Source organism: Scomber scombrus, chromosome 7, assembly GCF_963691925.1.
Source record: "Scomber scombrus chromosome 7, fScoSco1.1, whole genome shotgun sequence".
Classification (NCBI taxonomy): Eukaryota; Metazoa; Chordata; class Actinopteri; order Scombriformes; family Scombridae; genus Scomber; species Scomber scombrus.
In genome coordinates, this window is record NC_084976.1 from 31,013,661 (window position 1) to 31,030,718 (window position 17,058).

The 17,058-nt window shown below is 38.6% G+C and overlaps 1 protein-coding gene across 1 annotated transcript; it reads left to right on the plus strand.

Annotated features, from left to right (window-relative positions):
- On the plus strand, positions 1 to 15,492 carry dek (DEK proto-oncogene). The gene is made up of 12 exons (XM_062422697.1): positions 1 to 177; positions 1,819 to 1,995; positions 2,535 to 2,633; positions 2,779 to 2,888; positions 3,232 to 3,326; positions 4,707 to 4,836; positions 5,572 to 5,952; positions 7,844 to 7,993; positions 8,085 to 8,175; positions 8,807 to 8,949; positions 10,045 to 10,113; positions 14,736 to 15,492. Exons 2-12 carry the CDS (start codon positions 1,857 to 1,859, stop codon positions 14,745 to 14,747), a joined length of 1,419 nt encoding a protein of 472 aa, XP_062278681.1. The 5' UTR covers positions 1 to 177; positions 1,819 to 1,856; the 3' UTR covers positions 14,748 to 15,492.
- The last annotated feature ends 1,566 nt before the right edge of the window (positions 15,493 to 17,058 follow it).

Consider the following 17,058-nt stretch of genomic DNA (forward strand, 5'->3'; position numbering starts at 1 on the left):
TCATGAAATCAAAAAACAAGAAACTGTCAGAGACGCTGCTGCAGCTTCAGCTCCTCTTCAAACACACCGAGGCAAAGTTTCACCAGCCGCTGCCGCTAACCGACACTCAGAGGCGGGCTGGACACCGTGAGACCGTCTCCGTGGAGTCTGTAACCGGCTCAGGACGCTGTTTAAACGGTCAGTCATCGCTGTTTGTTGTCCGCGTCACTAACTGTACTGCGGGGCTAACGTTAGCAGGCTGAGGCTAGCGTCACACGGTGTTACGGTTTAACTGGTGACCGTGTTAACTGGTGACTTTCGCTACATTACATTGGGTTACGAGAGATGAATGAGTCCTCTGAGCACAATTTAACTTGCATGAATCTAATCAAGTGTCTAAGTTAAATTGTGTTCAGAGGACTCATTCACCTCTCGTAACGTAATGTAGAGAAAGTCACCAGATAACACGGTCACCAGTTAAACCGTAACACCGTATACATTGGCGCGCTGTAACTTAACGTCCCAGTGTGTTTATCGGTTAGTTATCCGGTGTTAAGGTTTAACGGGTGACCGTGTTAACTGGTGACTTTCTCTCCTAAAAGCCTTTTTATTGTAGTTTTAATCCGTTTTTAAAAATACACATTCATCTGTTCAATATCTAATCATTTGTGTACGTTAACTCAGAGGACTCATTCACCTCTCATAATTTATCATATGTGAGATTCACCAGTTAAATCGTAACACCGTACACATTGGCGCGCTGTAACTTACCGATAACGGTGTTACGATTTAACTGGTGACCATGTTAACTGGTGACTTTCTCCCGAAAAACATTTTAATTGTAGTAATAATCCTTTTAATATACACATTATATATATATTATATATAATGAAAAATAATGTGTGATTGTTCCAAGGATTTTCCTATGTTTTATTCTTTATTCTCATTGATGCTCAATAAAATATATAGCAAAAAAACTAACAAACAGGAGGCTTAATATTACCTGAGACACATGCATGCTTTGGTTACACATGTAAAACAACTTAAACTGAAGTTAATAAAGAATATTTCTGTTTCTGTTTAGTAGAAACAGTAATGATAATTAGACTGAAGCGGAGTTTTTCTGTCAAAGCTGCCAAAACACAGCTTAAAACTGTTATTTTACATGATTAAACGCTCCTACCTTTTAAAGAAGAGGAGTTAAAATAGCTAATATTATGAGCTGACATCGTATTAGAGCCAATACTGTTGTTCGGCATCCAAACTACTTTAACCAGGGTCCTTAAAAAGTCTTGAATGTCTTTTAATTGTAGTTTTTGATATTAAAGGTCTAAAAAATGTCTGCAATTGAAGGAGATAAGATGTTAAATTTGATCTGAGCATTATTATTATATGTCTCAGCAATGGTATTATTTGTTTCCTTAAAGAGGTTTTTAAAAAGATCTTAAAAGTCATTCAATTTGTTTAAAAAAAATGTGCAGACACACTGTTTACTGAAGGTGAGTTTATATTTGAGCTGGGTAAATATATTAATCTATTCACAACATACTCCCAGTTTGTTTTTCATAGTTTATTTTGCTTCAACTTCCAAATCTATAATTACAAATACAATATCAGCCAATTATCTCCACCCCACCTTTCCCAGGACAACTTTTTCTAAAGTTTTAGTCAGATTCAAAGCTCCTTTCTGTCTCAATGTTTTTCTTTATTTATCTGTACTTCTTTACTCTTAGGTTTTTATGCTGTATGCCTAAACTAAAACGACTCTCTGCTTTCTGTAACTCTGTGACAGGTGCCTCCACAATACTAATATAAACATGTTCATCTTCCTTCTTTTAGGATAAACTGAAACCCAGACGGACTGAGGCAGAGCAGAGATGAGTGACGTGGCGGAGGAAGCGATGGACAGCTCAGCGGTGTCAGAGGAAGACGTGGAGGACCAGCAGGAGATGTCACAGGGAGACGAGTCCAGTCCGAACAAAAGCCGATCCAAAACACCCGGGACAGACAAACGTGGTAACTTTGGTTCTCAGTTTGAGGTTTGACAAAGCTGCACTGTCTGTCATCTTTGGAGGGTTTTGTTGTTGTTTCTCTCTCTCTCTTTTTTCCTTCAAACTTGTGTCAGTAATAGGCAGTAAGTAGGAGACAAAAAATACACATTGATCCAAGTCTTGATTTTAAAAAGGTGGAAATCGAATATTCATTTTGTCCGATTTTCAGTCTAGAATTGAAATTATGCAACACAACAACAACAACAACAACAACATATAACACATCTGACACTCCGACTAAATTTAAATGCATTTAGTCTGTATAATGCTTTACGAAGGCTCTCATTAAGGCAAAACAACTTTATTTATACAACACATTTCATACACATAAAAACAAACATGTAACAGTAAGAATTGGAAGCATAAAAACATACAATACAGAAAGAGAGAAAGAAAACAAAAAGCTTGACTAAAATAGTGCATAAAATAAGAGAGTGCAGCATATAATGAACACATACTCATGCTGCTACTAACCCGCCTGTATTTATCACTGTTTGGTTGCAGCTTCAGGTGAAATCATCGAAGGCAAACGGGCGAAGAAAACCGTCGAGAGGCTCGATTTTCAGGCTCCGAAACAACGAGAGAAGCTCAAGTTTGGAGATGGTAACGTTAATCTTTACATTCTCACTGTTGTGTTGCTGGATGTGATTAACGTCTGCTCTTTAAAGTTAATGAATTAATGAAGGTTCACACATCTGCCACTTGTGTATAAACTCTGTCGGCTGGTTGGTTTCCCGCCTTTTTTCAGGTAGTGGAGATAAATTAGGAGATATTCCACGCACCAGCATCCAGATCACCAAGATGAAGCCGGCTGATCTGAAAACTCTTCACGCCATCCTGTTCGACAGACCGGGGAAGGTACGAAAACCCACCAAGACAGAGCCGAGACTCAGTCTGTAGGAGTTTTATGACTGAGCTCCTGTTGTTTTCATTTAATTATAATAACTCTAATTGTATAACACCTTTTTATACACAAAATGCAGCTCAATAAAGATTCATTACATCATTTATACTGATGCAGTGAGTCAGGAGCGTCAGAGAAGAAGCTTAATATAAACATACAGTGTGATCAGAGTGAGCTGGAGTTTAAACTGGTTGTTAATTACAGTTTATTCTCCGTCTTTATGAGTGTTTAGTTACAACGTCTGACAAATAAATCTGAATTATTGTGTCATTTTTAATCACTGTCTTTTTTTAACAGATGGCCACAATAAAGAAGAACCTGCGTCTGTTTAACGGCTTTGCTTTTGATGTGGAAAGCGAACAGTACACCAAAAAACGAGAGAAACTTCTCAAGTAAGTTTGTGAGCAAGTTTTAGTTCAGTAGCTTTTCTTCTCTGCAGAGTCGCTGCCAACGCTTAGATTTAAATGTCTATAACGAACCGTTGTGTGTTTAACCCTCCTGTTGTCCTCGAGTCAAGGAAGGAAGGAAGGATGGAAAGATGGAAGGAAAGATGGATGGAAGGAAAGAAGGAAGGAAGTAAAGGAGGGAGGAAGGAAGGGAGGAAAGAAGGAAGGAAGGAAGTAAAGGAGGGAGGAAGGAAGGGAGGAAAGAAGGAAGGGAGGAAGGATGGAAGAAGAAAGTAAAGGATGGAGGAAGGAAGAAGGAAGGAAAGGAGTGAGGAAGGAATGAAGGAAGAAAAGGAGGGAGGAAGGAAGGATGAGAGGAAAGGAAAGAAGGAATGATGGAAGGAAGGAAAGAAAGATGGATGGAAGGAAGGAAAGAAGAAAAGGAGGGAGGAAGGATGGAAGAAGAAAGTAAAGGATGGAGGAAGGAAGGGAGGACAGGAAGGAGGGAGGAAGGAATGAAGGAAGGAAGGAAGGAAGGAAGGAACAGTCAAAACAGACGGGGTCAATTTGACCCGAGAGGACGACACAAAGGTTAAATGAGTCGTTCAGGTTAACGTAGATCAGGAGGATTTTTAGACTCTTATTTCTGAAGCAACATGAATAAAAGATGTTTTGTTCTTTATTAATAAAACAAACTTTAGTGCTTTAATTAAACCTCAAAATCTTATTTAAATGTGCTGCCGTCTGCTCTTATTTTATTGATTAACCCTTTACACACTGTTCATATTCTGACTCATAATTAGTCTCTGCACCAATTAACATTCATAAATCCCCCGTCAGTCATTAATTAATGTTTGATTAATCCTTAATGAAGCAGTCAGAGAGCAAACAGAGTATTATATTTATCTATGGAAGAGAAAAAGACATTCACAATCACTACATATGGTCCAGGAGAAATGTTTGTAGAATATGAAAAATGGTGATTTTTGAATAAATGCAGGTCAAATTTGGACATTTACATTTATAAAATGTGTATCAGTTGCACAAAAAAAAAAAAAAAGATGCATTATATCTTAATTTTTGTATATTCAGGGTCACATTAGGAAAAGTTTAAGGTGTTTTTTTACAGCTTTCAAATGTAAGAACGGGTCAAATTTGACAACGAAGGGTTAATTAATTAGTATTCAGTCATCAGGCTTTAACCCTCTGATGTGTGATTGTTGATACTGTGTGAAACTCAGTTAATATAAAGTTGTTTATTGGGTTGAATTATAAATGTTCTTTATAATTCAGGAGCTCAATGAAAGAGAAGAAACGATTGTCCTCAGAGGTAGAAAAACGTCTATAATGATGTTTGCTTGTTTTTGGGGGTTTTTCTCTATGCAGGAGCTCAAACTTGACCAACTCCAAACTGAAAGTGATCTGCAGTGTTTTGGATCTGGAGAAGAAAGGAACTCACTCAGATCTGGTCGACAGGATCCTGACGTTCCTCACATCGCCCAAAAACAGCGGCAAGGTAACTATGACCTCATCATGTGATTATTATTATCATTATGTTTTTAATAACTGGATGCTGGAGTATAAACACGTAATGAATGTGAATACAGATAAACACTAGAGCTGCAATGATTAGTTGATTGACAGAAAATTAATCTACTTTGATAATTGCTTATTGTTAATTTTTTTTAAGGGAAAGAAAAGTCAAAATTCTCCACTAATAGCCTTTTAAATGAATATAATATAAAATAAATTAGTATTTAATTTGTCTTCACTGAGTATCTTTGGATAGTTAACTGTCAGCTGCTTTCATCATTTTCTGACTTTAATCTTTCATCATAATAATAATAATAATAATCCTTCTTTTTTGATCGCTCAAAGTTCTTTACAGAGAATAATTAAAGTTATAACATAATAAAACAACAGCAAATAAAATAATAAAATGAGATATTTAGTAAAATAAATAGACCAGGTAATTAATCGAGGTAATTAATCGACACATAAATCATCAGTTGGATTTATGATAAGTTATAATTGTTGTACATTAATTAACACTTAAAACTTAAACACTAAAAATGTCTTTATATCTGCTTATAACAATAGACAATTAATTATGTTTATTTTCTACTTAGATAGATAAATAAAGTGTTTTTACAATTTAATTTGAAATGTAATTTTTAAGAAATGTGAAACCTTATATTTTCCTCTTTTCAGAGACGCAGTGACTCATCTCTCTGTGGTTTTTATTTTGCAGCGTCTGCCGGTGAAGAAGAAGAAGAAATCAAAGAAAAAACTCTCCGGCGACGACTCGAACACCAAAACCAAGAAGAAGAGCAAACCCAAACCCAGGAGCTCGTCGTCCAGCCCCAAAAAATCCAAACTGGGAAGCAAATCCAAAGCCATCGTCATGGACCTGAGCAGCGATGAAGATGACGATGAAGAAGACGAGAAGGTCGGAGCTTCGGCCGAGGCGGAGGGATCCGATGCAGAGGAGAAGAGATCAAAGAAAGATGAAGAGGAGGAGGAAGAGCGGTCTGATAAGTCGGAGGAGTCTGCAGACGATGAAGAGGAGGAGGAGGAGGAAGAAGAAGAAGAAGAGGAGGAATCTGATGATGATGATGATGATGATAGTGAGGTAAAGGCAAATAAACATACTTTGATTAGTCGGTTGATTAATTAATCGACTAACAGAAAGTTAATCGACTAAGATTTAAAATGTTTAGTTTCATTAAAGAAAAATAAGTGATGAAAGTTTTAATGAAACTCTGAAGATTTAAATTCAGCAGCACAGCGACACCTAGTGGTTTAAAACAGTCATAGCAGCTCCTCAGAGACTGATGCTCTAAAGCTCTTCACTGATATTACAGTTCAATGTTTTATTATTAAACATCCTGTTGTTGGGAGGAAGGAAGGAAAGGAGGGAGGGAGGAAGGGAAGGAAAGGAAGGAAGGAAGGTAGGAGGGAGGGAGGGAGGAATGGAAGGAGGAAGGAAATGAAGGAAGGAAGGGAGGAAAGGAAAGGAAGGAAGGATGGACGCAGGAAATAAGGAAGGTAGGGAGGGAGGAAAGAAGGAGGGAAGGAAATATTTGTGTTGTTTTACGTTTACATTTTGGTTGATATTTATTTGAGCTGCAACGATTCAGCCTGTCATCAGAAACCATTTAAATAATTAAATAATAATTTCTGTCATTTTTCTGCTTTTCTTTGTAAATTTAAAAACAAATCCATCAAATTAAAGACATCACAGCGGCCTCTGAGAAACTGTCAGTGTCCTTCGTTTTGTAGAGAAAACGATTAATTTTGGTTTATTTGGACAAAAATAAAAGTCAGAAATATAAAAATAACAATAAAACCTGTGAGGTAGAAACCCAGAAGACTTAACTTATAATCAGCAGATTAATTGTTGTTATTGGAGATATATTAGATATTATTTCATTAGATGTTACCTGATGGAAACGTTCCCATACTTAACTAATATGTCTTTGTAGTTTGGACACATCGTCTTATTAAAGGGAAAGTGTGTCCAAACTTGAGACTGGTAATATTCTCCTCCATCCTTCCTTCCTTCCTCCTTTCCTTCCTTCATTCCTTCCTTGCTCCTTTATTTCCTCCCTTCCTTCTCCCCTTACTCCCTCCCTCCTTACTCCTTTCCTTTCTTCCTTCCTTCCTTCTTTCCTTCCTTCCTTCCTCCCTCCCTCCCTCCCCCCCTCCCTTCTTTCCTCCCTCCCTCCCTCCTTACTCCTTTCCTTCCTCCCTTCCTCCCTCCCTCCCTCGTCTTATTGAAGTGAAAGTGTGTCCAAACTTGAGACTGGTAATATTCTCCTCCATCCTTCCTTCCTTCCTCCTTTCCTTCCTTCATTCCTTCCTTGCTCCTTTATTTCCTCCCTTCCTTCTCCCCTTACTCCCTCCCTCCTTACTCCTTTCCTTTCTTCCTTTCTTCCTTCCTTCCTTCTTTCCTTCCTCCCTTCCTCCCTCCCTCCCTCGTCTTATTGAAGTGAAAGTGTGTCCAAACTTGAGACTGGTAATATTCTCCTCCATCCTTCCTTCCTTCCTCCTTTCCTTCCTTCATTCCTTCCTTGCTCCTTTATTTCCTCCCTTCCTTCTCTCCTTACTCCCTCCCTCCTTACTCCTTTCCTTTCTTCCTTCCTTCTTTCCTTCCTTCCTTCCTCCCTCCCTCCCTCCCCCCCTCCCTTCTTTCCTCCCTCCTTACTCCTTTCCTTCCTCCCTTCTTCCCCCCCTCCCTCCCTCCCTCCCTCCTTACTCCTTTCCTTCCTCCCTCCCTCCCTCGTCTTATTGAAGTGAAAGTGTGTCCAAACTTGAGACTGGTAATATTCTCCTTTCTTTTTATCCCACTAATTAACTAATGAATCGAGCATCTTATTATTTAGCTGCAAAACTGAATCAGTCTGTATGTTCAGCATCGTCTGCTCATCACTAAGACTTCAAAACATCAAACTGTATTTATAATATCAGATATGAAACAGTGATTCACCGTCCTCACTCAAACTCTTTGTCAGTCTTCCAAGTCAAAGTCCAGCAGAGGGAAATCTGCGTCTAAGAAATCCACATCGCTGAAAAGACAAAGGACACCAGCGAAGAAGACGGCTCCTCCGAAAAAGAGAGCGAAGAAGGAAGTTTCAGACGAGTCGGAGTCGGACAGTGAAGCTAAAGAGAAGGTAAAGCTGGAGGCGTCCGATGTCGTTAAAGTGTCACTAAGATGTATTTAAACATCACTGAGCTGATGATGATTGTCTCTTTGTGTCGCAGCCTAAAAAGAAGAAGACGGCTCCGGCAAAACCTGCTGCCAAAACTAAGAAGGCCGACAGCAGCAGCAACAGCAAAAACAACACGAACACAGGTGAGCTGCTGCAGGTTTCTCTGCTGCAGGTTCCACTGCTGCATGTGTGACTGCTGCAGGTTTCTCTGCTGCAGGTTCCACTGCTGCAGCTTCCACTACTGCATGTTGCTGCTCCGCTAAAGGCCTCCAATAGTATTAAACACAGAAACTGATATTGATTATTAGTCAGTCTAGAGTCCGATAACTGATACCTGCTGCCTTCTGTTGATACCCCAACACAAAGCTGCCTTTAAATGAACATGTTTAATAAGATGTTTCTTTTATCTGAACAATACATTTAAAGAAAAAGTGAATTATATAATTAGATCTGTTATAAACTGAATGGACAGCAGGCAGCAATGAACACTGATAGCTTTAACCTACTAATTATTAAAATTAAATTTGGTTTGTCAAAGAGCGTGTGTGTGTGTGTGTGTGTGTGTGTGTGGTGTGTGTGTGTGTGTGTGTGTGTGTGTGTGTGTGTGTGTGTGTGTGTGTGTGTGTGTGTGTGTGTGTGTGTGTGACCTTTAAGTCAACAGCAGCAGTTCCCATTCTTTATTCAGGCCTGTAACAACCTGCCAGAACCGGTTTGGTGCATTAACTGTAAATTAGTCTCATATATATATAATGATGTTCCTGCGTGTCCCTGCAGCAGAGGACAGCTCAGACGATGACGAGCCGCTCATTAAGATGGTGAAGAAATCTCCGACTGACGAGCAGCTGAAGCAGACGGTCCAGAGTCTCCTGAAGGAAGCCGACCTGGAGGAGATGACCATGAAGCAGATCTGCCAGAAGGTCCGACTGTAACCCTCCTGTTGACTGTTCCTTCTTTCCTTCCTTCCTTTCTTTAATTTTTCCTTCGTTCTTCCCCTCCTTCCCTCTTTCTTTGCTCAATCCTCCTTACATACTTCTATCCTCACTTCCTTCCATCCTTCCTTCCATCCTTCCTTCCTTCCTCCTTTCTTTCCTCCCTTCCCTCTCTCCTTACTTCCTTCCTCTTTTCCTCCTTCCCTCCTTACTCCTTTCCTTCCTTCCTTCCTTACTCCCTCCCTCCTTACTCCTTTCCTTCCTTCCTCCTCCCTCCCTCCTTACTCCTTTCCTTCCTTCCTTCCTTACTCCCTCCCTCCTTACTCCTTTCCTTCCTTCCTCTTTCCTCCCCTCCTCCCTCCTTACTTCTTTCCTCACTTCCTTCCATCCTTCCTTCCTTCCTTCCTCCCTCATTTCCTTCCTTTATTCCTTCCTTACTCCTTTCCTTCCTTCCTTACTTACTCCCTCCCTCCTTACTCCTTTCCTTCCTTCCTTCCTTCTTACTCCTTTCCTTCCTTCCTTTCTTCCTTCCTTCCTTCCTTACTCCCTCCCTCCTTACTCCTTTCCTTCCTTCCTTCCTTCCTTCTTACTCCTTTCCTTCCTTCCTTTCTTCCTTCCTTCCTTTCTTTCTTCCTCCCTCCTTACTCCTTTTCTTCCTTCCTTCCTTACTCCCTCCCTCCTTACTCCTTTCCTTCCTTCCTTCCTTCCTTCTTACTCCTTTCCTTCCTTCCTTCCTTTCTTCCTTCCTTTCTTTCTTCCTCCCTCCTTACTCCTTTTCTTCCTTCCTTCCTTACTCCCTCCCTCCTTACTCCTTTCCTTCCTTACTTACTCCCTCCCTCCTTACTCCTTTCCTTCCTTCCTTCCTTCTTACTCCTTTCCTTCCTTCCTTTCTTTCTTCCTCCCTCCTTACTCCTTTCCTTCCTTCCTTCCTTCTACTGCACTGGGTGACATGTTCCTTCTTTGAAGAGTTTGTGACTTGTTGTTTTTTTTAATAGTTTTGGTGCAAAAACAGGAATGAGATGTGTCCGATATGTTGTTTATAGTTAGAAGTGAGTCGAGCTTTCATTCTTTTCTGTCTTTCAGGTATTTGACACTTACCCCGACCACGACCTGACCAGCAAGAAGGACTACATCAAACAGACAGTCAAATCTGTGAGTACCACACACATGCACACACACACACACACACACACACACACATTCTATATAACGTACTAGTTCAGACTTTAAGGAACAGTTCTCTCCTCATGTGAAGCTTGTTATCTTATTTGTTTTTATGATGGAGCTTTTCTTTCTCTTCTATTAATCCAGTGTTTGAGTTATTTACGTGCAGCAGTTGCAGGATAGTTGCTCACAGGATGAACATCAATCAGGAACTTTAGTGAAGCACATTTTATTTATTATCTATAAAAGTAGCTTGGAGCAAAGTCAGTGTACAGACACAGTGGCGGCTCTCTCTCAGCGAGTCATAAAATATGCAAACAGAAAATATTTCCGTTTTTGCCGACCAAACCATTAGAAAAACTTGCTATTCCATATTTTAAATAAGAATAATTAACTTTTAAACACACTTAACAGGAAGAGGGAATCACAACACATCCTAGCAGCCTAATAGCTGTCTGACTTTTGCGTCTACATCTCTCAACTACGTTTTTTGTGTGTTGCAGATAAAAAGATAAAAAGATGGTAACTATGAAAGTGCATCGACTCATTCAACACAGGATTCATGACACAGAATCTTTAACTCAGAAAAGGCAGAAAACTACATAAGTTTGAGATTGTTCACCAAAAAAACAATAAATAACATATTGACTCAGCTACATACTGATAGTTTCCTTCTTCATTTGACAAATACTCATAACCATAAAATATACACTCGACAGGATGTGGAGACACATTAAGGCTTTTTTTTATTCACACTTTTGGCTGCACCAAACCAAACTGCACCACAACCCGCCTCCAAGCAAACCCGTAACAACCCCACTGCCCCTCCTCAGACAAGCGTGTTGTCAGACTGAGGCAAGAGAGAAGTCTCTCAGTGCGTCTGCAGCTCCTCACTGAGTCTCTGTAGTTCAGTTTCTGTTTGTACTTTCAGATATTTGCTTTATTGTATGTTTACTTTCAGTCGAATCGGAGCCGCGTTAAGTTCTTCCTGCTGCTTCATATTAAAAGCTTTCCAATGACAAACTAACAGAAGGCTTTTATTTTGAAGAACTTAAATTAAATGCGTTTATCCACCGTTTTACAGCCGAACTTTAACCACAAGTCGCATGATGTATACAACAAGGGCTGCTTGACTATGGAAAAAATCATAATCATGATTATTTGTGTCAAAATTGAAATCACGATTATTAAAACATTTTTTTTAACTTTAGAAACTTGCTGCATTTTTTGTCCATTCAGCTTAATGAATTTTCTCTCCCAGCAGCCTTTTATCTGCCGCTTAACGCAACACACAGCAGAACATGTGCAGAGATATAACTGCTGAGCGAGTTAAGATGATGATAGTTCACACATCACATCCTGGTGTTTAATAATTAGTCAGTAAACTCAGCATCGTCTGACGCAGGCTGGAAAATGTGCACTTTTATTTACAGTTAAAACATTTCGCTGTGTGTTTCAGCTTCTGTCAAAATAACGGAGCATGCGCAGCTTTTTGCAGAAAAATGACAAAAAATAGTAATAAATAATGAGCAGCCTTATATACAAGCCGATTTTCTTTTCTTTTTTTACTCAAGAGGGCACAAATTCATTTGAAGACACTTTAAAGTCAGGCCAAACCAGCACAGGTGTGTGTAAAAAGCTGAATTAAGAAGCATGCAATTACCCAGTTTGTCCAGCAGGGGTCGATAAAGATCATAGATTAATCTGCAGGTATTGAACAGATAATCTTGAGCAGCATTTATTGTATAAAAGAAAGTATACAAAAGTTTTCTACCTGTCTGTAAAATCCCCCAATCTACTGCTGCAGACCTCCTGATGCTAAATGAAGTAGTTATTTAATTTATTCATCCATTCATTCATTCTTTACCTGCAGCTTGTCCTCAACCAGGTTATAATGTTATGTATATAAAGTCACTTTTTTAACCGTTGACTATTAATCTCATCTTTCTTCTGTATCTCCACACTGAGAGCCTTTAAACTGGAGTCACATTACTTCTACATGTAAACTTACTTTATGACTTTTGACTCTGATACAGGAAGTAATGACACAAATATAAATAAGTTTACATTTATTTCACATTGATAATTCTAGCTTTGATCATCATGAAATCATACTTTTATTGTTAAACCGGTATTAAATTGCATTTTTTGTGGTATTAAAATGTATTTAACTGTCTTACATTGAACTTGCTAAAGCTGCGAACATCCGCCTCTATGACACAGGAAGTGAGCGAGGGAAGGGAGGAGGCCAAATAACAGGGTGAAGATAAGCAGCTGCTGCAGAATGAACACAGTTTCCTCTCAGCTCATCATTTAATCTGATGATGCATCCACTTTCCTTCAGATTTAAAGGATTCAGCTGCTTTTCATGGTCTAAGAAATGATTCTAGCTGCTGTAATAATGCTGACAACGACAGCTGAAAACTCACTTTCTGATATATTTAATATAGAGATATGTAAGATATGAAGAATTCAAGCAAGAGGTCAAATTAAACTTGTTCTCTGCAGCAGTTATATTATAAATTAGAGCTGAAAATGATGAAAACACCAAAAATGTGTTAAAAAAGTTAATAACTAAAGTAAGTATTTTTTGGGACTCTCGGTCAGACGAACAAGACTTTAAGTGATTAATTAAGAAAACTATATTCAGATTGATGGTCAGATGAATAATTGGTAGTTGCAGCTTCACACAGACACATTACAGCTGTTGGATTTAACAGGTCAGGGTTTCAATATTGAGCTGCAGCGACACGTTGAGCTGGGCGGATATTTTAAGATCAGCTGTGGTGTGACACGGCTCACCACAGCTGGGTGTCAAACTCATTTTAGTTCAAGTGCACATGCAAACACACACACACACATACACACACACACACACATTATAAATACCAATGTGATCTCAAGTGGGCCAGGCCAGTAAAAACATCACATAATATACAATATTATAACTTTACTGATAAAATGTGTCCAAAGTTCTTCAAATCTGAGTCACATTAAAGTCAATTATCTCAAGTTAGAAGATCAGAAGCTTTGACTGTGAGTGGCGACGGACATTAAGAGAGAATATCAGCTGGTTTGTCACTCTGTTCATTTTTCTTGATTTTTATTCTTATTTATTATTTTTTCTTTCTTTCTGTCCTGACCTGCCAACGGACGGATGAAAACTAGCTGTTCTAGCTAATTCCGGTGCATTTACATTTTAATTTGAAATGTTCATGAATGTACATTGTCTCTTTTTACAATAAATAAACAAGCAAACAAACAAATAAGCATCTTATTGAAAAACTGGATTTAGTTTTCTGCAATTTTCACACTGAAGTTTTTCCAGTGGGCCGGATTGGACCCTTTGGACGGCCGGTTCTGGCCCACAGGCCTTATGTTTGACACCCTGAACTACATGCTTAATGCAGAGCATGGACTCATTTCTGCAGCTGATCTGATGAATCTAGGTTTATTTATATTTACCACATTGAGCTGTTTACTAAGAGACTATAATAAACTTTTAATTATCTTCCAGTTTCTTAAATATGAATATTTTCCTCTGACAGAAAACCTGAATATATTTTAAGTTTTGGATTTTCAGTCGGGATAAAATAAGACGTTTTAGAAAACATCTGTAATGTAAATAATGACTAGTTACAGCACTGAGTGAAATAATACAGAGATTTACTTTTAGTTTCTTTTAGAGCTGCAACAATTTAATTCATAAGTCAACAAAAAAGTAATTTACAGTATGTTTTGTCCTGGTTCCAGTTGTTTAAATGTGAATATGTTTGTCTTTGACTTTAATCTGAATGTGTTTGATCGACATTTTATAAACTAAAAGCTCGAATCAATTAAAATAGAAAATAATCTGAAGATTAAATGATAGTTCAGATATTTAAATATAACCTTATTATTAATATAAATATGTTCAGATCATAGACTGTATATAAGAAATGTACGTAAAATCCGTGACGCCACCCATTGGTTTGTGGACTGCTGCTCGGAGGCCAATAGTATCGGATCTGAGCAGCGCCATCTTGAATATTTCAGGTGCATGCTGGGAAAAATAAAAACAGGGATTCTACTTATATGGGCATCAGGAGGAGCATGAGGCGCCCTCCTGAACCTGTGAACCAATCAACCTGTCAATCACCACGTAGCCACGCCCTAATGCATACCCTGCTTTATCGTCAAATATAAAATCAGGGAGGCCAAAATGTCCCAAATGAACATCATACTGCATTGAAGAAGGCTTTAAACTAGCGATTGAGACCATAAACACATTTTGAAAACGTTTACTGAGGTTAGAAATCAAGTGAGAAGTTGGTGAATTCTCCATTGACTTGTATAGAGACGGAAGTCCTTTTGACACCAAAACGGCCGCCCCCTGGTGGCCTTTTGATAGAATGCAGTTTTAAGTTACTTCCTCGTTGGCATCATTTCAGAGGACCAGAACTCCCCGCCTGGTTCAGATTGACAAAAACATGCATTAATATAATATATGTGAAGATTTGACATTTCTAGATTAATAATCATCCACACTGAGGTTCATTTGTAGAAGCATAAAACTTTCTTCCTTTCCTTTATTGATCCAAAAGATTAAATGTTTTCTTGTGTCTTCGCAGCTCATCACATGAAGATCTGAAGAATCGCTGCAAATGTTGACGAGGGACAAACTTCAGCAGAAATGACTGAAACGCTTCTTTTTCTCACTTGTTTCATATCATGTTTTCTTTTTCATACAAACTTGTTGTTGTTGTTGTTTTTTTTACATGTTTCTGTTCGTTGTTGTTTTTTTTAATGGATGTTTGGACTCGTTTAGGATTTCAGGTAAACTCAGCAGAGTTAATCATCGTTGACTTTTTCTTGTTAGAGTTCTCGGGCACAGGTTTTGTGCCTTCAGTCGAGTCCGAAGCAAAGTCTGATCAGCAAAGTAAAAAAATCCAAACAAGACGACGACAGAAAAACTTCTCACGTGTTCGATAATTTATCAAAAGTTGAAACTAACATTTAGTTTTATGGCTGTAAGTCGACTTTCAGTTATGTTTGGTAAAAAAGGAAACAGAATTATCTTTATTAATGAATCAGAATTCAACAATCTGCTTTATTTGATAGGTTTATTCCCCCTGTGAAGATGATTTAATCTGGTTTTTTTGGGTCTTTAATGATTCAGTCGATGTTTTGCAGGTCAAAATGAAAAGCAGCAGTTTGGACGTTTAAAAAAACACAGTTTGCCAAAATCTGATCTTTGCTTTTAACTCAACTTTAAGTGTTTTAATTAGATGAAGCTATTTTCTGATTAACAACCATTTCAAGTTGTTTTTCTTTGTTTCTGGGTTTTTTGTTACATGTTTTACTGTCAAATAATAATTTACAATTTAAGGATCCTCAGATGGATAATGGAGTAATTTACTTACTGATTAAAATTGTACCTTTTTGAACAAAAAATGTCTCAGTGTAGTTTTTAAATTTTGTGAAACTTTTTACAAATCAAAACAGACTCAATTCTCAGTTTGTGAGGTTATTAAATATAAATATCCTGTCTAAACATGGATTTAAAGGTTGATCTGAAGCTAATATGAAGCTTCAGTTGTCCGAATGGGTCAGAAAGGAGAAAAAAAGGAGAGAACAAGAAGTAGGAGAGAAAGAAGGAAAAAGAAAGAAAGGACAAGAAGTAGGAAGAGGAAGATGAGGAAAGAAAAAATGAATAAAGGAGGAAAAAGACAACAAGAAATAGGAGAGAAAGAGGAGTAGGAGAGGAGGAAGAAAGAAAGGACAAGAAGTAGGAGGAGGAAGATGAAAGAATAAGGAAAAAAAACAAACAAGAAGTGGGAGGAGAGAAAGACAGAAAAATGGAGGAAGAAGAGAAAGAAGAAGTAGAGAAAGAGAAAAAGAAAATAAGGAAAAAGAAAGAAAGGACAAGAAATAGGAGGAAGATGAGGAAAGAAAGGAGAGTAAAAGAGTCAAATCTTCATCTTCTATGTTTCAACGATACAGTGTTTTTAGTAGCAAAGTCTTTTTGTTACTATGGTTACACCACAGCTCAACAGGGAAACACTAAGAGGGAATCTGATGCTGTTACGGACCCTCTAACTCTAACATTAAGGCTCGCAGAGAGGACGCAACACGCTCAGACAACACGTTTATTTAAATCAATCAGTGGAAATCAAAAGAGGGGAAATCACTGAGCCAGCCATGCAGTGGGCTTCACACCCGGCTGTTCCCTCTAAACTATCAAAAAGGGGAAAATTAAACGACTACCGGTGATCTCCAACCTACACTAAGAAAACAAAACCCTGGCAGCACTAAAAGACAACAAGGGGAAAAGGGAAAAATATCCCCCTTGGAGATGTGAGCTGGGAAGTGGCTCAACAGAGACTGAGGATCCTCAAATGCTCTCATGAGGAGACTGCAAACCCTTGACTTCCTGAAAATAAAAACAAACAGACAGAGCAAGAGAGAGAGACAGAGAGAAAGGATAAAAACCAGCCTGGTGCAACACCTCCCCTACAGGGCAACATAACAAATGCTAAACAGACTGTAAACATGTCAGATATCATTGATATAATAACTCAGACTGATGAAGCTCAATAGAAGCTGATCATTACTTTATAATGACTGTGTGGAAACACTGTGGATTTAGTCTCCATCACTTTACATTGAAAGCACATTAGAAGGAGATCTATTAACCCTCCTTTTGTCCTCGAGTCAAGAAAGGAAGGAAGGAAGGAAAGGAAGGAAGGAAAGGAGGGAGGAAGGAAGTAAAGAGGAAAGAAGGAAGGAATGAATGGGGGAAGGAAAGAAAGAGAAGGAGGGACGGAGGGAGGAAGGAGGGAAGGAAAGGAGAGAGGAAAGAGAGAAGGAGGGAAGGAAAGAGAGAGAAGGAAGGAGGGAGGAAAGAGAGAAGGAGGGAGGGAGGAAGGACAGACAGGAGGGAGGAAGGGAGGA